General features: G+C 33.8%; 2 protein-coding genes across 2 annotated transcripts in view; one reads left to right on the top strand and one right to left on the bottom strand.

Moving 5' to 3' along the window:
* LOC133175063 (uncharacterized) overlaps window positions 1-25,857 on the top strand; it is a 399,658-nt gene that overhangs the window by 240,178 nt on the left and 133,623 nt on the right. The window lies entirely within an intron of this gene.
* LOC133175056 (uncharacterized) overlaps window positions 3,892-25,857 on the bottom strand; it is a 55,011-nt gene continuing 33,045 nt past the window's right edge. The window contains exons 37-48 of the mRNA XM_061310161.1: window positions 17,808-17,916; window positions 17,545-17,691; window positions 15,256-15,412; window positions 14,652-14,727; window positions 14,003-14,090; window positions 12,858-13,054; window positions 12,476-12,676; window positions 8,989-9,127; window positions 8,811-8,888; window positions 8,561-8,687; window positions 7,051-7,171; window positions 3,892-4,798 (exon numbers count right to left, since the gene is read on the bottom strand). Coding sequence (XP_061166145.1) covers window positions 4,661-4,798; window positions 7,051-7,171; window positions 8,561-8,687; window positions 8,811-8,888; window positions 8,989-9,127; window positions 12,476-12,676; window positions 12,858-13,054; window positions 14,003-14,090; window positions 14,652-14,727; window positions 15,256-15,412; window positions 17,545-17,691; window positions 17,808-17,916 — 1,578 coding nt within the window. The 3' untranslated portion in view covers window positions 3,892-4,660. The remainder of the gene's footprint in view (window positions 4,799-7,050; window positions 7,172-8,560; window positions 8,688-8,810; window positions 8,889-8,988; window positions 9,128-12,475; window positions 12,677-12,857; window positions 13,055-14,002; window positions 14,091-14,651; window positions 14,728-15,255; window positions 15,413-17,544; window positions 17,692-17,807; window positions 17,917-25,857) is intronic.

Raw genomic sequence — 25,857 nt, 5'->3', positions numbered from 1 at the left:
TAAATAATTATTTATCGTTGTGTTATCACGTGTGTTAATATGTGTTTCAACGTCTTCACTCCAATACGCAAGTTTCGAGATTATCTCCCTTGGTGCGCTCTTTCGTTACGGAGGGGAGTTTTGTTTCCGCGTAAGCAGGCAGGTGGGACAGTTATTTATATCGGATACATTACATCATCGATATACATAGCTGTCTATCATAGCTGATTGTCGGGATATACTTATTACTGAGTTAAAGTAAAGGCGTCAATTTTTTCTACGAAAAAAAAAACGGAACAAAAGAAAATAAAAATTGGAACAAAAGAAAATATCAGTGGATAAAACATCCAACGAGGGAATAAATCTATATGGAATTTCTAATAGGCCTAAATACACACACACCTGATCATAGTACGTCAAAGAATTATCTTTTTTTTTAATAAAGACCATGACGGTTCTTTCGTTTTCAAGTATCCTAACTGAAAATAAATTTTGTAAATATGTATAGAAGAGCTTTACAAAATTAACAAAATGATCACCCCTTAGCATTATCATCTTTTTATAACACCAAATGAATTTTAAAAGCCATGGCAATCGTTCTTTTATTTTTGCAAGTTTTATACATAAACAACCTGTCCCACTTCCATGCTGATATAGATACTTTTTCCGCCTCTATCGTAGGAGAGTTATAATCTCGAATAGCCTGTTTCCCTGGCCTTCCCATAATGCTGCGCAAACGAAGCAGCATTATGGGAAGGCCAGGGAAACAGGCTTTGCGCAGCATTATGGGAAGGCCAGGGAAACAGGCTACAATCTCGAAACTCGCGTATTGTCGCTCTACACGATCCATTGTGGGATACCGATCCCGATGTTTTTTCATAATATTTAAATATCAGTTTGTGTGATAACTGAATATCATACAGTTTCAAATACAGTATATTGAGCTCATAAACATGTATAAAATAAATGCTAATTATCAACACCCCGCCTCTCAAAATTCAAAAGACTTAAGTTTAATTAAACTGTCCGGGTATTTTTTGCAAAGTAGGTCAAAGTCAAGTTCAAGTGAATTACAAGTAGAGCTTTTTAAAAAAGCTTACCGTCTTTAGCAACAACCTTAAACAGTAAACTGACCTAAACCTATCAGGCCGTATAATTCTTGAAAACTTCTTGGCTTTGTATTTCTTCATTAGTTTTTTCTGACATAAGCCCTAACCAAGTGAAACATTAACAGATGCTCGGCTGTCTCCGTAAACTTTGACACTGCTGCAGAGATTCATTCGGCAATCCTCGGCCGAGGTGTTGCCGAGTGCTGCCGATTAGAAAGACAGTGCAACACAAAGGGAAAAAGAATGTACAAGCTGTAAAGCTTGCATGCAATAAAGATCAATTCTGTTAACATTGAAAATAAAGAAACGCTTCTTGGTAATTGCTATAAAAAAAACTAGAATTAATTGCTGCCAATTTCCACTGTTCGTTTTGTCATATTTTTTTACGATTGAAAATCTTGAAAAATTGTTAAGTCGTTCGAAAATTAGACCATCAGAAAATTATCTTCCTTGCCTTGAACAGCATTTCAACCAATGAAATAATTGAAAATTTTCTCATCATGCAATTTCTACCAATCACAAAAGAGAGGAAGTGCATAGTCCGAAGACTGTAAAATACTTCAACTCTGTATACCGTCTTCCAAGGAAGACGGTAATAACGCTGGTATTTTTGATAATGTTTTATGACAATCAGTGCACATACTAAATAGCATAGACTTACCTCTTAAATGTCAAAAATATGCTGTATATTGGCACTTTTAACTTTTTTATGTAAAGTAGGTCAAAAGTCACGAGGTCGGGACCATGATAATTCACAAATGCAACAGTGCCGAGCAAATGCCATTATAGTGCATATATCAATTCTATATCTGTTACAGTTCTTGAGATACAAGGTGTAACAGACGAACAGACAGACGCCAGGTAAAGTAATCCCTAAGTGCCGCTCTGCACTGCAGGCGACACAAAAATGGAACTCAGAAATTTTTATACATTGCGATGTCATCCACAGATTTTTGAATTACTTTGTTAAAAAATATTCTAATTCTACACACAAATACTCTCTAGCTGATGTTAAAAGGATGCTGTTGTTCCTTATCAATATCTGTAGAGAGCTACGTTTTAGATTTCAAGAATTTCAGTGAAAACGGTGAAAATTCCAGCAATCGGAATATAACCATAATCATAATGTAGAGACTTTTAATATCTTATTATTCACTCAAATTTCGTTTTGTGTCCTTGAAAACTAAGAAAGTTATTGTCATTTATAATCTTAATTACCCAAGCATATTTCAGCTCATGCACACGCATGTGCGTATTTCCTAGATTTCTCACACATATATTCTTATAGTGTCTCATCATATATCTTTGTCTTAAAAATCAGTTAATATCCATTGAATAGTAAAAGAGTTATGTACAGCCAATATGGTATTCGCCAATCAGAATTCAGCACACAAGCATGTGTTCAATTGTGATATTAACGTAATGGAAGAACACATAATAGCTATCTGTTTTAAATTTCATTCTGTTTTGTTGAAAAATAAATAACAAACTTTAAAATATCGGCCAATCAAGTTAGAGTGCATGTGCAGGCGCGTGTTTTCAAAAATATATATCACATAGCAGACCCTTAATCACGTATTATATCACGTATATATCACACAGCTTCCCTATTGTTTATACCATGTGTGGTAAATATCAAAGGATCAAAAGTTAATTTGAAGGTCACCACGAGTGCCAAACAAGGTGTACATGGTATACACAGGGACTATTTTGTCAGAAACACGAAAGTTATTGAGATTTTTGTTTCAGCCAATCAGAGCCTAGCACACGCGCATGCCCATGTCATCTTGTCTAGACTATTAATGTACCTGTATATCCCTTTCAAAGTTTCAAAAAATATATGTTACCTCTATATCAAGAATATGGGTCATTTCAACCATTGCACAAACGCGCACGTGCATACATGTGAATGATGAGCATGTCATCTTATCTACACTATTAATATATCTTTATATTCTGAGTATCAAAGCTATAAAAGTTACATCTAGATACCAAGAATATCTAGCATTTCACGCATCGTAAGCGCAAACACGTGCATGCATGTGCGCGCAAATGACCTTATAAAACATGCCTATTAATCCTAAAAAGGTTTCACCTGAATGCGACTACTTTTTGAGATCACTCGTGGACAATGTGCAATACAGCATTACCAATGAAATTAGGCAGTTCAGAGAGAGTTGTTTTACAAGATCCTTATAGTCATTCCCGGTCAAAATGTTTTATTTGTCCTAAATTCGTGATTATTTACCAGACTTTGTTCTACTTCCTGCCAATCAGGAGGTCGTCACGTACCATTTGTTAAAAACCTCCCGTTTGGCTGCCAGTGAAAGGGAATAGTGTAAATAAACGCAAATTTAGGACAAATCAAACATTTTGACCGGGTGTACACGTAAGAGGATTGTAAAACAAAATCTCCCTGAACTTCCTCTTGAAAAAATTTCATTGGTAATGCTGTATTAACGTTGAAAACCTCCCTCGAAGCGAGGCACCCTGACTGATTAAAAGATTTTGTTTCTTACTGTATTTTAACAATCTCTAAAACTTGACCAAAAAAAAAACAACCGAAAATGATATCAAATATCGAAGTATTGGTATGATATACTAGGAATCCATGTTTATTTGCTAAGTTATCGTGGCTACAAACATTAAACCAACTCCTGGACGTATTGCAGGAATATGTTTGCATGATTATAATTAGTAAGACCTCAAAAGAAGTACAGAATTCAAGACCTCTGCTCCAAGGGAAAAGGCCATAACTGTGTTTTTAAACATACTGCTTCAAAGATATAATGCCAAGGTTACATATTGATGACCTGGGGTAAAACAGGGGAGAGATGGTCTCATCCATTTTGGGAGGAGGGTCTAGTTATAAACATAGTCAAAATTTTCTTTGAATAGTTATAACAAATCTGAATTCGAAACATCTCCTTCAGTTTAATTACCATTCACGTACAGTCAAACTTTCCTATTTCAAACTCAATGGGACAGAGAAAAAATCTTCAGATGTTCAAGGATTCCAGCTAACAAGGTTAAAATAGATAGATCTAAAGAAAGAGTAGTTGGCACTTTGACTTATCCATGGTGTTCAAGATATCATATTCCAAATAACAAAACCATCATGTTTTTTATCAGAACAAAACTTGTTATATAAACTGATTTGTATAAACAATACAGTAAAACACACTTATAACAACCATGCTTATAATGAATTCATGTTTATAGCGAAGTATTTTTATTCCCTGGGGTTTTATAGCGTATCATGAAATTAACAGATATAACAAATTACGTTTATAACAAAGCAAAACTGTTAAATCCCTGGCAGTTCGCTATAAGTGTGTTTTACTCTGTATAGTATATTGATACATGAAGGTCTCTGGTTCCAAAAATAACAATCAGGTACATCAAAATGCTAATTAAATTTGTAACATGACAAAAATGGAATGATATGCAACATAAAAAGTACATGCACTTTCAAAAACACTTCACCAAAAAAAAAACGGTTGCTTGCTTCACACACACACAATAGAGCACACTTCTACATTTATATAATTTTCTGTTTTATTCAAACCATTTCACCATAAACCACTGGGAAGATATGTTCTAGTTTTGATTGAATTGTCAAAAGGTAACATGGTGAAGAATTCCAATCCTGTAATCAACTCGACATCCCTCACTCTGGATTCATTGTCTCGCAGGTAGGCTTCTACAGACTGAAATAGGACAAAAATTATTTCATAAAATACAAGGTACTTCTCTACATGATATGGAGTGAATGGTAAGCTTACCAGACAGGTGGAGTCCTTCTCTATGTGGTACAGCACAGAATAATAAACTTACCAAACTTACCAGACAGGTGGAGTCCTTCTCTGTGTGGTATAGCACAGAATAAATAAACTTACCAGACAGGTGGAGTGCTTCTCTATGTGGTGTAGCACAGAATAATAAATTTACCAAACTTACCAGACAGGTGGAGTCCTTCTCTATGTGGTATAGCACAGAATAATAAACTTACCAAACTTACCAGACAGGTGGAGTCCTCCTCTGTGTGGTATAGCACAGAATAATAAACTTACCAGACAGATGGAGTCCCTCTCTATGTGGTATAGCACAGAATAATAAACTTACCAAACTTACCAGACAGGTGGAGTCCTTCTCTGTGTGGTATAGCACAGAATAATAAACATACCAGACAGGTGGAGTCCTTCTCTATGTGGTATAGCACAGAATAATAAACTTACCAAACTTACCAGACAGGTGGAGTCCTTCTCTGTGTGGTATAGCACAGAATAATAAACTTACCAGACAGATGGAGTCCCTCTCTGTGTGGTATAGCACAGAATAATAAACTTACTAGACAGGTGGAGTCCTTCTCTTTGTGCTATAGCACAGAATAATAAACTTACCAGACAGATGGAGTCCCTCTCTATGTGGTATAGCACAGAATAATAAACTTACCAAACTTACCAGACAGGTGGAGTCCTTCTCTGTGTGGTATAGCACAGAATAATAAACATACCAGACAGGTGGAGTCCTTCTCTATGTGGTATAGCACAGAATAATAAACTTATCAAACTTACCAGACAGGTGGAGTCCTTCTCTGTGTGGTATAGCACAGAATAATAAACTTACCAGACAGATGGAGTCCCTCTCTGTGTGGTATAGCACAGAATAATAAACTTACTAGACAGGTGGAGTCCTTCTCTTTGTGCTATAGCACAGAATAATAAACTTACCAGACAGATGGAGTCCTTCTCTATGTGCTATAGCACAGAATAAACTTACTAGACAGGTGGAGTCCTTCTCTTTGTGGTATAGCACAGAATAATAAACTTACCTGACATTTGGGGCGGTTTTCTATGTGGTATAGGATGACTTATATGGTACAGGACAGAATGTTAAACTAAATACCTGACATTTGGGGCTCTTCTCTATGTGGTATAGGTCAGGATAGTAAACTTACCAGACAATTGGAGTCCTTCTTCATGTGGCATAGGACAAAATGGTAAACTTACCAGACTACTGCAGTACTTTTTTATGTGGCATAGAACAAAATGGTAAACTTACCAGATAATTGGAGTCCTTCTTTATGTGGCATAGGACAAAATGGTAAACTTACCAGACAATGGAGTCCTTCATTATGTGGCATAGGACAAAATGGTAAACTTACCAGACTACTGCAGTCCTTCTTTATGTGGCATAGGACAAAATGGTAAACTTACCAGACAATTGGAATCCTTCTATATGTGGCATAGGACAAAATGGTAAACTTACCAGACAACGGTTGTTACTGGAGTGCTTCTTTATGTGGCATAGGACAAAATGATAAACTTACCAGACAATTGGATTGCTTCTTTATGTGGCATAGGACAAATGGGTTAACTCACTAGACAATTGGAGTCCTTCTTTATGTGGCATAGGACAAATGGGTTAACTTACTAGACAATTGGAGTCTTTCTTTATGTGGCATAGGATAAATGGGTTAACTCACTAGACAATTGGAGTCCTTCTTTATATGGCATATGACAAAATGGTAAACTTATCAGACTATTGGAGTCCTCCTTTATGTGTTTAGGATGGAATGGTAAACTTATCAAACTATTGGTGTCATTCTCTATGTGGTCTAGGACAAAATGGTAAACTTACCAGATGGTTGGGTTCTTCTCTGTGTGGTACATTTTTGTATAAGAATGTTGTACTTACCAGATTATTGGGCTTCTCTTCACTTTGTGGTATAGGAAAGAATGGTAAACTTACCACACACTTGGGCTCCTTGTCAATGTGGTATATTAAAGAATGGTAAATTTACCAGACAATTGGGCTCCTTGTCAATGTGGTATACAAAAGAATGGTAAACTTACCACACACTTGGGCTCCTTGTCAATGTGGTATATTAAAGAATGGTAAACTTACCAGACAATTGGGCTCCTTGTCAATGTGGTATATTAAAGAATGGTAAACTTACCAGACAATTGGGCTCCTTGTCAATGTGAGGTAAGATAAATGACAAGGTGACAGGAGATTGACAGGACAGGCTTTGGGACAAACAGCGAGAGAGTATCACATAGAAATGACTAGGAACGTGCCTGGAAGATAAAAAATCATATCATGTAAACTAATTTTTTTGTTTGAAATCCAGACTACAATATAATTTAGTAATGCAGTTTAAAATATAAAGGTTTTTTCATGATATCAATCATAATTTTTGAGGAATTCCAGTCATTCTTTTAAGTTTAAATAAGTTTGCATGCATTGCATTGAACAGAGAAAAAAAAATATTAAAATTTTTCTACGAGGGTTGTTCGAAAAGTTCGTGGACGATGTCAATCTTTGTTATACTACTTCCAAGAAATTTAAAATAAGCACAATATCATGTGTTAAAATATTTGTTTTGCTGATCTGTGAAATTTCATTCCATTTGATTTGATAGATTAATTTATTTCATTTTAAAACCAACATGTTTTTTAACCACAGCGCACACTTAAAAGCAATGTAACGTCAAAAACACAGCGTCAAGAGTTTCTTAAAAATTCTATCCATATACTTTCATACAGTATAGTCCAATAACCACCTAATAAAAACCTTTTTCAATCACTTGACATTTATTTTTCTAACAATTGTTCTCGTTTTATAATTTCCTTTGTTAATGTTTAATTTCTTTTACCGCTTAACTGTGCTTTCACAAGATCAGCAACTCTGAAGCGCCTATGTCTTTCCATGACGTCCCAACTTTTAAAAGTTTTTGTTCAGATTTTTACAGTTAAACCGTTTCTTCACAGATTGTCCTCGTCCTAAACAGAGTCTCTGTCACTCAAATACCGCATCTACCATTTACACACACATGCACGACTCGCTTGTGGCATATTTTCTGATTCCTCCAACATTTTTAGCGTTTATTCAGGATTATCCCCAAGTATAACACAAAACTGCATCGTTATCTGCTGCTCCGTGACGTTCTACAACATCATTGTTTTTGTCGTTTTCAAGAGGACTACCTATCTTCTCAAATTGATTTCTTTTTACCGAAACTAAATATTAAGCCATAATTTGGAATATGAATCAATGTAACAGTTCTTAATTTAACCGTCTAGGATTTTTTCATTTTTGCTACATTTTACAGAGAAGATGACTACAGACATTATTTATTTAGTGCATTGTTTGTAAATTACTAAATTTTGACCTGCGCCACGATCCGATTTTTGCAGTTTTTAATTCTGGATAAGTTTTAAATAAATCATGATATTTTTGAAAAATTTAATACAAATCTTTTAAATTTATTGTTAAAATATTTCTACCAAATTTGGATAACTTATGACGTTAAATAAAAAAGATATGACAGAAGTCAACGAACTTTCCGAACAACCCTCGTATCATTTAATTTTCTTCAAAAACAAATTGAAAAACACTGTGAACGAGAAAAAGAGCAGAATTTCAAGCTTTGTGTACTTGGATATTGTAGATATTTTATGACTTACATGGATTGATTAAACTGATCAGGAAGACTGTCGTGGTTCCAATCAAACACTGGTCCAATTACTACATTTACAGAGTCATGTGACTCGGCCCATTTATCAATGTAATCATGTAAGCTTTTCCATATACCTGTAAAAGATATTTGTATCATGCTCAGTGAACATAGCATGTAACGTTCCTCTAAATACTGGACGGATCAGAAAATAAATACAATATTTTAATATGTTTATGGCAATGAACTGAGAATCCTACCTGTTTTGAAGGCGTTTAACATAGGGACGTAAGTAGATGAGAAGGAACTAAGTTCTGGGTTACTTCTGGATGATGGCACTACAATCAGACAGGTATAAACATGTCATACCTACAACCTATTTCAGGTGTGGAAATGGTCAAGATATATTGATGGAAGAGAAAAAAAAAGAAACTATACTTTGACTTATTAGAGATGTCCACCTATACTGATCACCAAGGGAACTGGTCACATTGCAGGACCATGACCCATTAAACAGACTTGACACCCTGATATCTGGTACCACACAGGGGGAGGGCTCTGGCACACCTCTACCCACCTTAAATTATAAAATTTAGTGTAAAGCAATATTGTGTTTACTGTATTTTAAAAAAGTGGTTCTGATTACAAATTAAAAACATTTAATGAATTAATGTAAGAAGTAATTTCTGAATTGGTAATTTAACATATACACATGTAAAATCTAATGTCAAAATGACCAGAGGGATCAATGATTACAGGTCATATTCTCTCTAGGTCTTTAAAAAAATCCCTCAATTTTGTGTGAATATGATTTAAGGTCGGACAACACATTCCGCAATAATATTTAATTTCCCCCTAGATTTGTGATTGAAGTATTGCTACTTTAACAAGTTTCCTCACAAAAATTGAGGTACACTACCAGACATCTGTGCAAGATACCAGAGGATGGTTTTTCCTATATACAGTGCAGGAAAGTAATTTTGTTACAGCATCGATGCTGATTTGAATGCTTCCTTTGCTTGCTGATTTGAATGCTTCCTTTGCTTGTTGATTTAATGCTAGTAATCCTTATCCTGATGCTGTTTTATAATTAGGTCAATGCTACCGGAAGTAGCATCATGCTACCGGAAGTAGATAATGAATTTCAGCATTGCCGTTTAAAGCAATAAAAGTGCCTTTTACAATTATTTGATCATAATATCTCACTATGTATCAATAATGTGAATACTTTAACCAATATTCTTTCTCTCTTTTTTAATTTTTTACTGAATTAAAACTCATTGATTTTCTGATGCTAGTAGGATAATGCTGATTTTATGTAGGTCAATGCTGGTTTTATCCTTTGCTTGCTGATGCTGATCCTGGTAATGCTGTTTTTTAAATGCTGATGCTGATGCTAGCTCGATCCTGATGCTACTAATGCTTATGCTGATGCTGGTTTATGTAACAAAATTAGTTCCCTGCACTGTAATCTCTTTGGAAATTGCTGACATCACAATTTTTGTTTTATCTTTTTTTTTCCTTTTGTAGACATTTTGAAAACAGTTTAGAAATCAAAGATATTAATAACAAGAGGCTCAAGGACCTAGAATCACTCTTCTGATAAATTGTACAACACAGTCACTGTGACCTACTTTTGGGTTAACGTATCCCGAGGCCCCAAGATAAATCAACTGAAAAATTAAGCTTTGATGATCCTAGGCCTTTTAGTATCCAGTAGCCCTTTTCACAAAAAATCTTAAGTTTTTGCGTAAGATTTTAACATAAGAATCTCTTACAACATATCTTAAATGCATTTCATGAACGCATTCGTAGCAGATTGAACTTAAGATTTTACTAACGACAGACTTTATCCCTACCAAGAACTTCAATATGCTCTATAATCCTTAAATAAGTGGGTGAAAATAAAAATAAAACTTAAGTTTTCAACATTTGTCAGCATAACAAACATTACTGACAACAAATATCAAATGCAATCGTTTGTGAAGCAAGGAAGTTTAAAATCTGATGTCACAATCACAAGTCTGACGTAAAAGTAGGTCAGACGAAAATCTTAAGTGAAACTTACATCGTAAATATTATGTAGTGTATTTCATTTAATTTTTCGACAATGATTGTGAAAAAAATATAAAATATTATTGTAAGTTGCTTTACAAAGTTCAATTTAATGTGTAATTTGGTTTTTGCGGTTATATTTTTACAATAAAATTGGTTTTAAAATACTTAAAAGAGGTTTGGGTCTCTTAAAGTTACAACAGATTTTGCATTTAAAACTTTCTGAAGAATTTTTGTGAAAACGATTTTTATCATAAGTTTTCACTTATGATAAAAATATGTTGTAAGATTTTTTGTGAAAAGATCCACAGGCTTATAAGATCTGACAATGAATAATGATAGAATTCAGAAAGTAGGTCACTGTGACCTACTTTTGAATTGGCACATCCTGGATACAAAAATGATCCACTATTTAGATTCTTTCACCCTATAGGTCATAGTGTTCAAATTATTTAGGTTACAATTTATAACGATAAGTCATCAAATTCAAAAAGTAAGTTATTGTAGTCTTTACATAGTTGAAATGCCTTTAAGGACCCAAGATGCATCAACTGACAGTTTGATTATTTTAAGCCTCTGAATATCTTGAATATTGAAATATAACTATGAAATTCAAAAGTAGGTCACAGTGACCTACTATTCACTTGACACACTCCAAGAACCCAAGATGCATCAACTTTGATTACTGTATGCCTCTTACTGTACTATTCTATATATAGAGTTAAAACTGTGATATTCCAAAAAAAGGTCACTGTGACCCAAATTTTTGTTGACACACTCCAAGGACCAAGATACATCGACAAAGTTTGATGACTCTAAGCCTCATCGTATGCTAATTATTGAGATAAAACCTCGAAATTCTGAAAGTAGGTCATTGTGACCTACTTTAAGGTTGACACATTCTGAGGACCCAAGATGTATCAATAGACAAAGGTTAATAATTCTAAGTCTATTATATTCAGAAATATTAAGATAAAGTCATGAATTTACAAAGATATGTTACTGTAACCTTTCTGGTTAACACACTCCACTGACAAAGTTTGAATATTCCAAACCTCTTATATTCTGAAACATATATATATAGCTTGAAACTCCAAAAGTAGGTCATTGTGACCTATGTCAAGAGATGAATCAATTTACAAAGTTTGATGATTGTAGGCTTCGCATTGTTTAAGATATGCATCTAAAATAATTTGAAAATGAATACTTGCAAAATTCAGTAAGTATGTCACTGTGACCTAGCTACTTTTGGAACAACATATCCCAAGGTCCTAGGATACATCAACTGACAAGATTTGATAAACCTAGTCCCTACAGTGGGAAAATTATCGAAGTTTAGTGAAATATCATTTTAAGTGAACTTTGAAGTTACCTTGAGACCATGCCTTTTGCCCTAAGGTGATGTTTTGAACAATTTTTAATAAACAACATACATGTATCTGTATCCTTATGTACATGTATAAGTTTGGTGATAATCTGCCCAGTGGTTCTTGTGAAGAAGATTTTTTAGCAACCACCACTTCTGTTTTGATTCCTCATTTATTTCTCCTTATCTATGGGTCATATCCCTATTTTCAATACAAGGATTCTCTGACAAATTTGATAAAAATTGTCTAAGGGGTTCTTTATTAATGGCCCACATTCCAAAAAGTTTATGCACACCACACAAATGGACACAGCAAAATCTCTTTGAGCTCAGAAGAGCTAAAAACGGATATTGGAGAAACACGTCATCTATCAGACCTTAAGAATTCAGCTGATCATTGTTCTTGTTGACATTGCTTTACAAAGCATCATAAGAATTATCATCTTCTTGATTTTTTGGGGGGGGCCATAATAAAACAAAAATTGGTCAAAATTAACATAGTACCTGTGCTTTGTTCAAGGAATATGCAATCCACAGAGGGCATCGGAGATCTTCACTATACCCTGTGATGTAATTGTCCTGGTATAGGATTTTTGGGGATACCCCTGGTAAGTGAACAGAGGGAACCCCGAAAGGAAGCTGACCAGATATATCCATGTTTGTAATCAGTGAACTCAGTGCAAGGAATCTTCCTGCTGTATACATCTGTAAAAAAGTACTGTGATATTCAGACTTGATATTACTTTATATATATCATGTATCTTTAGTTCATTGTGAAGCTTATGAAGCTTGAATTTAGTCCTTGACCACTAGTATATTTGTATCTTAGCAGGTATAGTCAATAAATTGGAATTTAAAACTTTTCCTCCCCCTAATGCTTACTTACTTTTTCTGGAATAAATGAGCATGCTTGATGACAGTCTGCGTTATCTACAGCAGTAACAAACTCTGCTGCCGTTACCCTAGTAACGTTCCTGTCAAGCTTGTTACCCTCTGACCTAGTTACCGATGGAGGATTCCTCAACAAATGACTTAGAGCTCCCATAGTTCCATTGTTTGGTGCAGCAGTTATGTTCAGAATATCTGTAATTTTACATGTTATTTGGAATCAAAATCAAGCAGATACTGATGTTGATCTTTAGAGGCTTGTTGGCCACAATGCTTACCTGGGTTACTATTCTATTTCTGATAAATGATTAAAGGAAACCCATTTGTGGTCACCAAATTTACACATGGAGATACTTGTATATTAATATGAACAATTATGGCCCTGCTTTCTTGATTTTCATAGCTTATTTTTTTTTCAAACATTGCTTTGCATCAAAAGAAGATGTTTGTGTTCATTACAAGAATGTTAAGACATTTTCTATACATTCCCATACCAAACTTCTTTTTGTGGGGATCACCTAGCCCCCAGAGAACTAGGGAACTAGGTTGAATTGACAATATATAAGGAATCTATATTACCTAGCCCCAGGGGTAATTTTAACAAAATTGAATTTACTCTACATAAGGAGTCAGCTTTAATCTAAATTCTGTTTATTTGTATTCTGCAGTTTTAAGAAAATTTTAAAATTAATTGCACCATCTATCACCAAAGTATGATTAAGGCAAGTTTGACTGAAATTGGTCCTGTGGTTCTTCAGGAGATGTTGAACATGTAAAAAGTCCTGGGACACTTCAGACAGAAAGCTTGACAGACAGAACGTTTCATCAGAAAACAAAATACAGTGAAACTTAAATGGAGAAAATGGAAAGGTTACAAGTCAAAGGAAACATCAAGATCAGAAGTCACTGGTATACATATATGTATTGTGATGAAAATATCTTTACCAGTTCTTTTCAGGAAAATCAAAAAAGGTCAGGAGCTAAATGTTGACATGGGTTAACTGCTCTTACAGTTACATGTAGTACCAGTATAGATCTGCATGTTTGCAGAATGGAACATATAAACAAATGGAAGGACAGAGAGACAGAAGACAGATGTAACAAAAATATAAGGGCTGAAAAAGAGGCTCCTGACCCACTTACCAGACATTAAATTATATAACTCAATGTTTTCAAATGCATATGTTGACATGTTCTGTTTGAAGACTGGTCCATGAGCAAGAAATAAAGCCTGAAAGATAAAAAAAATATTATTATTGGAAAAGAGGTTATATGTACCGAAATAAAGCATGTTTATGACACCTTTATAAAAAGATTCAAATCTATTGATCATTTAATACAGACAAAAATAATAGGTGAGGAAAACCTTAACCTTAAAGCACATCAAATGAGGACATGTACAATCAAATGATATTTAGTCTTCCTTGTGAATTTCTTCAAAGAAATCAAATGCATTATGGAATGTTCAGTAATTATACAGTAAAACCTGTCTAATCCAACATGCACTGGGAGACAAATTTTGTGTCAAAATAGACAGGGAATCATGTGTCAAATTAAACACTTTTTACTGTACTCATACGACATGTTCTTTTCTAGTCTATTTTGTAAAATCTTTTATTTTACCATCATTAAATTTTATATTTTATCTTATCAGCATTAATCTGTATATTTTATCTTAGCAGCATTAATCTGTATATTTTATCTTATCAGCATTGATTTTTATTTTTTTTTTTACCAGCATTGATTTGTTCATTTTATTTTCACCTGCAATGCCAGGCATATTTTATCTTACCTGCATTGATTTGTACAAGTTGTCATAACCATGGTTACCCCCTCTGCAGTATTTCTCATTATAACCTTTCAGTGACCTAGAAAAAAAGGGGGGGAGAAGATTTTGTATTGATTTGTATAATATTGACCATTATTTGCATAATGAAACATACAAATTCTTTCATATCTATATTTCTGTCTGAAGTTTTCCAATTCATGTTTTTTAAAAAAAAAAATGCAGCTCTACTAAACTGAGTTGTGTCAACTAGTAATCAATTCTGAAAGAGCAGCTGCTTTGAATGAAACTTGATCTACCCAACATGGGATACTTGCATATTCATTAATCTAGATTTATTGATATCTTACTACTCTTTAGAAGATTTTTAAAAAAAATGTTGTTAGATATTTCCACACAAAATCTAAAGTACATAAATCACAGTGCTTACATTATTACATGTAACTAATTGATGCCTAATTAATGGAAACAAGCTGCTGTATGCAACATAACCAAGAACTTAATAAAAAGTTGTCTCTATAAAACTGCATCTCTTAGTGTGCAAAAAAGTCTTTGGCTCAGGTAAGGCAATTGAACTTAACTGTAACCTAAGCTATTTTTTGTGACTCACCTGAAAGTGACCAACCACTTATCCTCTACATCAACAATCACTGGTTCAATTCTCTTGTTGTTAACATAATGATGTCTAACGGGTAGAAGGTTTTTATCAAATGCTTTAAAGTGTGGATTTTTACAGGTTAGATTGGCCAGAATACTTGGCACAGGGTCTACAAAAAAAAGAAGAAAGATTTACATCAAAGTGTTTTAAATGAATTAAATATTGTGCCTGTCAAATTTAAAGGACTACAAGTAGTAAAGCATTTAAAAAAAGGGAGTTTCATGTTACATTGTTAAAATTGTGACAACATTTCAGATGATGAATTAATTATGAATTAGGTAGAAACCGAAATACTGTGGGAATACCATGGCTCTTCATCTAAAAGTGATTTCACTTACTAGAAAATTTCGAGTTATAAAAGTCCTAGGCAAAATTTTTCATTTGATTAATGATGATTCTTAATCACAAATAAGCAAATTCAGAGAACTTTGGTCCCCCTCTTTTGGGGCCGTATTGATTGACTGGGGTGCAATAATCTAAGACATATTGTAACTATTTAGTCTGTCTTGTCTTTATCCATCATACTCAAGGCTTGTCTCTTCAGGTGCAAAAGCTACAGTCAAGGATAAAATTTTGAAAAGAAGGTCAAACTTCAAGGTCGAGGTCATAAATCATAGTGCACTTTAAAAGTCTTGTCACAGGTAATGCACATGCAATATATAAGCCCTGTCTTTTAAGCTGCAGAAGATATGACCAATGTTAAAATTTTTGTAAAAAAGGTCAAACTTCTAGGGTTAGGTCGTAAATCAGTGTACATCCAGAAAGGTCCTTTCATGATAATGAACATGTAAAATTAAGAAAGCCCTGACTCTTCTGATGCAAAAGATATGACCAAGGTTAAAATTTTTGTAAAGAAAGTCAAACTTCTAAGGTAAGGTCATAATCATAGTACATCCAGAATTTAGGTCCTATCATGGTAATGAACATGTACAAGATGTGTTTGTGAAACACTGATGCCCCCGTATGGCAGATTAAGGTGAAGGTTAAAGTCAAAATCCAGGCCAAAAGATAAAAAATGTTGGTACACAAAGAACGGTCTTGTCTCGAGGAATATACCTGTGAAATTTGAAAGCCCTAGCTGCAACTGTTCAAAAGTTATGGCAAAGGTTAAAGTTTTTTAAAAGTAAGTAAAACTTAAAGGTCAAGGTCAAAGTTGTTGGTATCCAAAGGAAGGTCTTGTCACAAGGAGTACATATTTGAAGTATGAAAGCCCTAGCATAGACCATTCAAAAGTTATGGTGAAGATTAAAGTTTATCAAAAGTAGGTCAAACTCCTAAGTCAAGGTCAAAAGGTCAAAGTGGTTGGTATCCAAAGGAAGGTCTTGTCACAAGAATTACATATGTGAAGTAAGAAAGCCCTAGCTCCAACCGTTCAAAAGTATTTTTAAAAGTAGGTCAAACTCCAAAGTCAAAGTCAAAAGGTCAAAGTGGTTGGTATCCAATGGAAGGCCTTGACACAAAGAATACACATGTGAAGATTGAAACCCCAAGCACCAACTGTTCAAAAGTTATGGCCAAGGTTAAAGTCTCATAAAATTTTGCAAAAGTGGGTCAAACTCCAAGGTCAAAAGGTCAAATATGATGGTACCCAAAGAAAGCTCTTGTCACAAGGAATACACATGTGAAATATGAAAGTCATAGCTCCAACCAATCAAAAGTAATGGGCAAGGTTAAAGTTGACAACAGACAGACAGACAAACAGACAGACAGGACAAAAACAATATACCCCCAGGATCTTTCGAGCCGGGGGCATAAAAAAAGGAAAGCCCTGTCTCCTCAGATGCAAAAGGTTATAAATTTTTGTAAAGAAGGTCAAACTTCTAGGGTTATAAATCAGAGAACATTCAAAGTCCTATCATGGCAATGAACATGTAAAATAGTACATCCCTGTCTCTTCAGATGCAAAAGCTATGGCCAAGGTTAAAATTTTTTAAAAGTAGGTACAACTTTAAGGTCATGAGATCAAAAATCATTTTCTGTGGGTTTATAAAGTGTAATTGCACCAACTTGGGTTAAATAGTATAACTTGGGTAGCTTTTAAATTTGTACCTTAAAGGTCTTGTCAGGTAATACATAATATGTGAAATAATAAAGCCCTGTCTTCTTTCATACAAAAGTTTTGACCAAGGTTAGAGATTTTTGTGACAGACAAACAGACAATAGAAAGCAAGGAATAATTACTGTATGCAGGAGAATTTGTCTGCTTTTACAGTATTAGGATATACCTATGAGGATACGTACAAGGATGTGATACAGGGTGAAGTCCTACACTGGCGTACTTATGGTACGGATCTATTCTGCTGAAGGCTCCCTCATAAATGTACATGTTATAGGTATCAATAAAATCTCTAAAGCTGACCAGCCTATTACATTCATTATCAGCCATTCCTAAAAACAAAAAAAGAGCTCTTCATTCAGCATTAACAATACTTTCTACAATTCAGCATCAACAACAAATAGTAAACCGAGTCTCATTATTCCATACACTGAGGGGGTTTCCTTACCGTGATCAGCCACTATTATAATGTTGACACACTCGTGCATGTTTCTTTTATAGAGCCCTTCCATTAACCTCCCCACTGCCTCATCAACTCTTTCAAGGGCCTGTCCAATCTACAAAATTATCAGTTCTCACATCAGTAAACAAGCAATAAAAGCCTTCCACAACAAATGCCATCTGTATCATACAAAGTCCCCTTCCATGTGAACATTAATGATACAATGCATTGGTTTCCATAATTATGTGAATAAAATTCATTGCTTGATGTTTGAAAAAAATTGTTATGCCAGTTACTGATAATTTGTGATTGTAATATACTGTGGAATTGTTTTTACTTGTGGGGGGTAGCCAAAATTTTACTTTTTTTGGGAACATAATTTCATGTGGAACTTGTATGTACAGGATATTCAATGTACCAGTATGTTGATAAAGTTACACTGTTAAAAAGTGGGTCTTTATTTTATTACACAAATTATCCTGAAATGATTGGACATTATATAATTGTGGTGCTGGTTGATGCTCACTGGTTCTGGAAAAGGATGCACTCAGCATATAAATACTATAGCAACTCTTACGACACATGGAAGGCTTTTTCTATAGCTAAAGGACATGTTACATAATAGAAAAAACCCACCCATTTTCATATATATCAATTCTATAACAGTGATTTTTTTTTTTATATTTATTCTTGCATTCCAATTTCCAATCACATGACTTAATACAGTGTCAAGAAAATTTCCACAATGAAATAAAAGAAGGACACATAATAAAGAGCTAATTTTTTTTTTTTTTTTTTAAATTATTAGAAAACAGTCCATCCTATCTTGATCAATGTAGTGTTTCTGACAATCCATACACAGGTGGGCAGTAATTCCCTCTGCATTTATTGGGGGTAATTACTGCCTGTTGTTATCATTATTACCTGTTTATGACACCCCGATCATATGGTCTCTGTTTACCTACAACTCTTTACTCAATAACGATAACACTTCATTGAATGTCAGCCAGTACATTCAATACTCCAACAATAAAAATAATTAACACTCCCTATCATTTATTATTTCTTAAAATTCATTAATTTTTTTCATTGTCTAAGTAAAATTTCTTAAAGCCCATTATTTTTTTTTCAGTGTCTGTTTAAACTAATTAATTTTCTTACTTTTTAGCTTCTGCTCATTTGATTGAGTCCTCTAACATTATCTAATGCCTGCCAAGTTATACCCACAAAAAATTATTATGCATAATACATCAGTACAGCTTTAATTTTAAATGTCAAAATGTAGGGGGGGGGGGGGTATTCTTCTTTCATTTGACTGGTCAATGAGTGAACAAGGAGACATTATGACTTAAGAGTACCTGATAACTTGACAATCTGCACTCCCTAACTCATAAAACCCAATAAACTTTACTACCTTTAATCAAAGCCATATATTTCATTCAGAAAATAAAGCAAATCAATCCATTAACCATCATGTCTGCAATGAGGAACTATCTTATATCTCAAAATGTGTCGTTCTTTGATGGGAATTTTACAAATAAATCCACAGATTGGATTCCAATCATTATAGATCCGTTAGTTTTGGAAAAAATACTTTTTCGCATTGAGCTTTGGCGGATATCTCATGGATATATATTGTTTCCACTTTGTTTGCTTGGGATCATTGGAAATATTTTGTCTTTCATAATCCTGACTAGAAAAGCAGTGAGGTCTACAACCATTGCTATCTATTTGCGTTGCCTAGCAATGGCCGATTTCTTTGTCCTACTGACAGCCATTTTTCGCTACAGAAGTTACAAACTTTTTTTGGATGATGAGGGCGAGAAGTGGTCTATTTATCACTTTGATCCCTACATACAGGTCTATGTGGAGCCCATTCATTGGATGGCCTTGGGTGTTTCCAGCTTTACTACACTGGCTTTGTCTATGGAGCGGTACCTAGCAGTCCGATATCCTATCCGAATCAAGCGAGCCTGTACGCTACGTGTGGTACGAGTTGTCATTATAGGCATAATCACCACAGTTCTTATTATTACTGTCCCTAACTACTTCACATATAGAGTCGGCAAGTTCCTCAGAGACAATAAAACCTATGTGGATGTAGCCATGTTGACAGAGATGGGCAAGATGACTTTATATCACTGTGTTTACCACAGCTATCTCATCCCATTCCTATGGTACATTCTACCATGGATTATGTTGGCTGTGTTTAGTGCTCTCCTTTCCAAAAATGTTCGTAGGTCCAGTCAAATCCGAGTTGATGTACCTATAACATCCAACCCCAACAGAAATCTGACTCTTCTCATTATTATGATTGTTGTGCTGTTTCTTATCTGTAATTTTCCCAACTGCATCATAGTTTTCTATAACCTAGTACATCACACTATGGACAATGATGTCTGTACACATGAGACCCAGGGCCTACTCTCTAAAACCACGCGGATTTACGATACCCTGGAAGTTGTGGGGGAAATATTAAATGTGTTTAACAGTTGCATAAACTTTATCATCTACTGCTTAGTGGGGACCAAGTTCCGTCGAGAATTGAAGCGATTTATCCTCTGTGAGAAATGTAAGAGAAGATGGAACAATCGTGTTGTCCCTAGTCTGTCTTATCATAACCAGCTCCGAGATCCCGCCACTGAAGTCATCTCCAACAATGACAGGCTTCACGGAGGCAGTACATAATCAATAAATTACATTTTTTTCTGCGCTAATTCTTCTTTTAAGTAAATTTTTTCCAGACAGTTTGCATATACAGTAAAACCTCATTATGTCAAACTCTAAGGGACTGAGAGTTATATAATACTTCAAGATATCCAGGGTAAATTGCTTAAGGAATAAGCTGTTGGGACTTCAAAATGACTTCGACATATCCATGGTATTTGAGATATCAGTGTTCAAGATACTTAAGTTCAACTTTATCTTAGAACTAAAGATACATACTTCAAATCTGGTTTTTTGACACCATATTTAAATGACATATGTGAGTTCATCTGACTTAATAATCAAATACTAAAGTAAAAAACCTATTTAAGTAAAAAAAATTGCTTATGTCATACTTAACATCAATTCTCTGTAAGGACCAAAATTTTACTGTAGGGCTGTGGCACACACCATGAGCGATTTTCATGAAACTTTTTCAGGTGATTAATGCCCATACACTATGACATAATCAACATTCAAAATTAAAGTTACTACCTTGGTTGCCATGGTAACGGGCTAATATAGATTTTGTCCCCATTTACTCTCAATTCAAGCATAAAAATGCTATATACTTGATTTCTTGTGGTTTAATCATCTTTATTATTTTGAGATAATTCATACATTATATGAATAGAACAAATGAAGCACTATATAACACAATTAAAAAAAATTCTACAAGTCACTGCAAATTCTTCAATTGATGGCTCAAAGATGACCAAATTCTTACATTTTGAAAATGGTCGTTTTTACCCTATATTTCAAGAAGTCTTTCAAGAAATGCAGGCAATTCAAGAAAAAATCACCTGAAATTTTAGAAACACCATAATAATATTAGTTAACTTTTATGAAAAGTAGAGTGGGGATTTTTTTCGTTTTTGGTATTTTTAACTTCGAAAATTGGCATTTTGCCAAATAATATTTTTTTCAAAATGTTACTAGACACTGGTTGTTTTATAAAATTTCTTTTCCAAACATTTTTCTCACGAATAGATAAGACAAACGGAATGATAAGTAAATATTATCAAAGATAATAAATAAGATAAAACAAAATTAAATGAATTATAATTGTTTCTCTATGATCCTTTACAAAGGGCAGGTAACTCAAAATCTAAAGAAAATTAGCAATTCAACTTTTCACTGGAACTTATTTCAGTAAACAACATTTTCAAATACTAGATAAAAAATGGGAAAAGATAATGGATAAAAACTCTAATGATACTTTTCAACCAAAAATAAATAAATAAATAAATAAATAAATAAATAATAAATTACTACTTTTTCATGCATAGGTAGGTAGATATTAATTTAGCAAGTTTGAAATTTGATAAGCTAATGTTAATTTCCTCCATTTAAATTTTGCTTGTTCCCAGATGCAAATCTTTAGATATCAATTTTATTTGGATAAAGAAATTTAGAATTATTTAGACATAAATTAACACCCCATTAAAAATAAAACCATTAAGGTATATTCTTACAATCAGAAAACATACACATATTCATGTGTATATGTATAATTTTATCGTTACTTTTAAAAACAGTTTTTTTTCTTCAAATTATTAATCAAGCAAGAATCTACATCTAAACATTATCCAAAATGTGTATTTAGAGATAAACAAAATGTAGAAAATAACTGCTATACAGCAATTTTGTAGACAATAGAAACAGCTAGGCTTAAAGAGGTTGGCCATTATGTGGTGTTGTGTCTGACCAGTCAAGAAGAATTTTAAATCGGTTTGAAAAGTGAAACTTGAAATAATCATCTTCATCTTTTCCCCTGGAATAAAAAACACACATGTACTTTAATTAAGGAATAACTGTCTTATTTTTTGGATTCATGATGTGATCAATCGAGAGGCTTGCGTGATAATTTGCATAAACGCCGAAGGCGTTTATGCATAAAATTATCACGCAAGCCAATCGATTGATCATCGTCATGAATCCAAAAAATTTGACAGTTATTCCTTATATTTACATGCTCCTGATTCTGCAAATTCCCGTGCTAATAGCCCCGCTTCTGTCTCTATTTGTCACGCCCCGCACGTGATTTTTTTTTAACCGCGCCTATCGATGAACCAGTAGATCCATGTAGAAATAAAGTATTTTTACAATTTGTATTTTTATCTCGGACAAAGACATTGGAAATGTAAATATTTAAAAATCTACTACATTTTTCATGTGATAACAAATACAAGTATATAGGCATATCTATTTTTATTAAAATGTATATAATACTAAGCTGGTAGTTAGTATTTACACCTCCAAATAAATTGCCTCAGAATTCCTGCATGTGTTCTTTAAAAAGCAGGCTTCCTATCACAGGTGCTTGGAGACGGGACCCCCCCCCCCCCCCTCCCCTGCGTTCCATACCCCAAGGGTTCTCCCCGACTTTTTTTATATAAAATATTTTTCTATAACACATTCACAAAGTTTTTTTTTAATTGACTTTAGACATAAACAAACATACCGGTACAAACACATACACAAACACAGACACACCACGGCTGGAAAGCTTATACATACAGATTTTTAGGAATAAACATGAAATAAAAAAAAATATGAATACACAAGATATAGTAAAATAATAATGTAGATGACATAGATTTATCTATATGTTTATGTTTTCAAATATCTGGTTCCAGTTAATCCATCTTCTTTTATAGTTTATACACATGAAGTTCATTGTTTTATTTATTTTTTATAAAAATTCATACTCTTGGATACTAAAAGAGAACTTTTAGTATCAGAAAGTATGAATTTTTATAAAAAGTTAGTTTTAAATTATATTTTGGATTTTTCAATTGTAATACTTTGTGAATGTGTCATAGAAATATATTTTATTAAAAAAAAGTCGGGGAGAACCCTTGGGGTACGGAACGCGGGGGAGGGGGTCCCATCCTCAAGCACCTGGTCTTCATATTTTATCGCCTTGAACGCAGACAACAATTTGTTAATTAATGAATACCGTAAATAAACCATTAATAAATACAATACATGGCGCAGACGTATGTAGCGCTAATTCATGATTACGCCAACCACTCCATAATCAGTGATTGCGCTAAATTTTGAATACGCCAATTTATGTACACATACAGTATTTTCAGTGTAGCCAATTGCAAGGTAAAAGTAACTGAAACAATTTACCATCACCTACTCCAAAAGCTGTCCCCTTGCTCTAACAGAATCTTCTCCAAAAGAATATTGTTCAGTTAAGATACTGTCCGATGTTCAGTTCTCACGGTCAATTGCAAGGTTTTTTTCTCCATTAGTTAATTTTGTAACTGCCTCCTGCTTCTGGTATTTAGCCTTTGTGTTGAAATAAAGATGATAAAAACACAAGAATAAAGGTTCTCTTTATGTACCGGTATCTTTTCCTCTTCTTTTTTTCAAAGCACCAGTACATCTAAAATATGTTTAAAATATTTTTTTTTCAAATTAAAGAAATTCATTCTTATTGTCAATCATGAATACATACATTTACATGGGTATATTATATTTATATCTTATTAGCTGCAGTTAAATTATTCTCTATTGAGAAGCTGATAGCTCCTTTTAATACCCCCCCCCCCCCCCCCTCAGGGGGAGTATTAAAACGAGCCATCAACTTCTCAATACAGAATACAGTTAAATATGTTTTGTTCTTTTACAGTGAATCTGAATTATATGACTTCTTTTTAGGCTAAAAAAATTTTTTATGTGTTTCCGTTAAGTCGACCATCTCTAATTTTTACCCACCACCTACCGGTACTACTTTATTGGCCAAATCAGATTTTAAACTGTACCACTGGCGGATTTAGAGGGGGCCCTGCCCCCCTCCCCCTTTTGTGTCCAAAATATACATCAGATTTAATAAATCAATTTTTTGGTGTGGCCTTGAGCCCCTACCCCAACACCAAACTGGTCCCTTCCCCTTTTCAAGATTCCTGGATCCGCCACTGTGTACAACGTTACCAAAAATATATGTTTTTTTTTATATTAAATTGCCTTGTGTATATTTTTCATTACATACAAACTTACATCTTCTATAACATTCTCCTCCTTTTGATAAACTTTGTAGTTATGATTTGCCAAAGGAAGTTGCTTTCTGAAGCAAGCAAAAATTCCTATAATGCAAATATATTACTAAGATGTATATCTGGAATGTCCTGCTAACATGGTGATCTTTGAATATAGACCAATTAAGTCTATTATATAAAAAAATTATTTAATTTAAAAATTATGTCAATTTAATTGAAAAAGCTTCTTACATGTAGTTTTTATACAAAATAAATATTTGAAAAAATTCAAATTTATACCTGTGCCTAGGGTTGTTCTAACCATTCCCACTGACTGCCGTATCTTCTGCTTGTTGTATTCCTCCAATTGCATCTTGCATTTTTCTCATGGGTTTTAGAGAGTACATGGAATCCCACATGATGGGAATACAAGTCAGACTTCATGAAATTTGTTTCAATATTTCGCAAAGTGAATTTGACTTAAAAATCTATTATTAATAAAAACCTATACATCATTATCAAGTTGAATGCTGAGAAAGCAGTGTCTCCTTCTTTTGATGACTTACTTTGTCATTCACACCTGAATTCCATTTTAAAAAGTTGAAAAACACATCATTTTTCTGTTATTGTTTCATGTTTATTTTTCTGGCGTCTGTTTTTGCCACATGTTGTTATAAACTTCTTTAGACTTCAATACACGAGAGTCAACAAAAGGAAATAACACCAGTTTAATTTTTTGTCTTCAGTGCAAAAGAGTCAGCAAAGGGAAATAACTCTAGGCTAATTTTTAGGAAAAGTTATTATTTGAGGGGATTGGAATATGACTTTTAACTGATTTCCCCACCTCAAATCTCTTTGCATCTTTTAGATCTAAGCTCGATCTTACTGAAAATATCTTTTTTGTAAGTTTCAATTGCCTGCAAAAATTAATATGCATATCAAGAAATAGGCACCTTTTAATTCATTTTTATGACAAATTCATGTAAATTGATCTGTATCATATTAAAAACCTTGGGTTAAATTGAATAAAATTTAGATGCACAGAAACTTTAATTACTTAGCTATAAAATGAAACCCATGTTATGTTGATAACTTTCCTACATTAAGGAAGCACGGAATTATTTTACATGGTGATGACAATCAGGTCAGTTTTGCCATAACAAAATATTTCAAAGTCGTTGCTATGGAAACCAAGGAGGTACTGTCCAAAATTTACCCACCAATAGTCTTTATATAGGACACTCTCTAATATTATAGTGATAAAATAGAATTCCATGATAGTGCGTGGCCAAGCATTTTTGGTCCTTACAGAGAATTGATGTTAAATTGTATTAAATCAAGAGAAACTGAGAAGATTA

The sequence above is a fragment of the Saccostrea echinata genome, unplaced genomic scaffold, assembly GCF_033153115.1.
Source record: "Saccostrea echinata isolate AGI-Se365-2 ecotype Australia unplaced genomic scaffold, CSIRO_AGI_Sech_v1 ptg000060l, whole genome shotgun sequence".
Classification (NCBI taxonomy): domain Eukaryota; kingdom Metazoa; phylum Mollusca; class Bivalvia; order Ostreida; family Ostreidae; genus Saccostrea; species Saccostrea echinata.
Note: the sequence above shows the minus strand (reverse complement) of the source record. Positions and strands in the feature narration are given on the sequence as shown.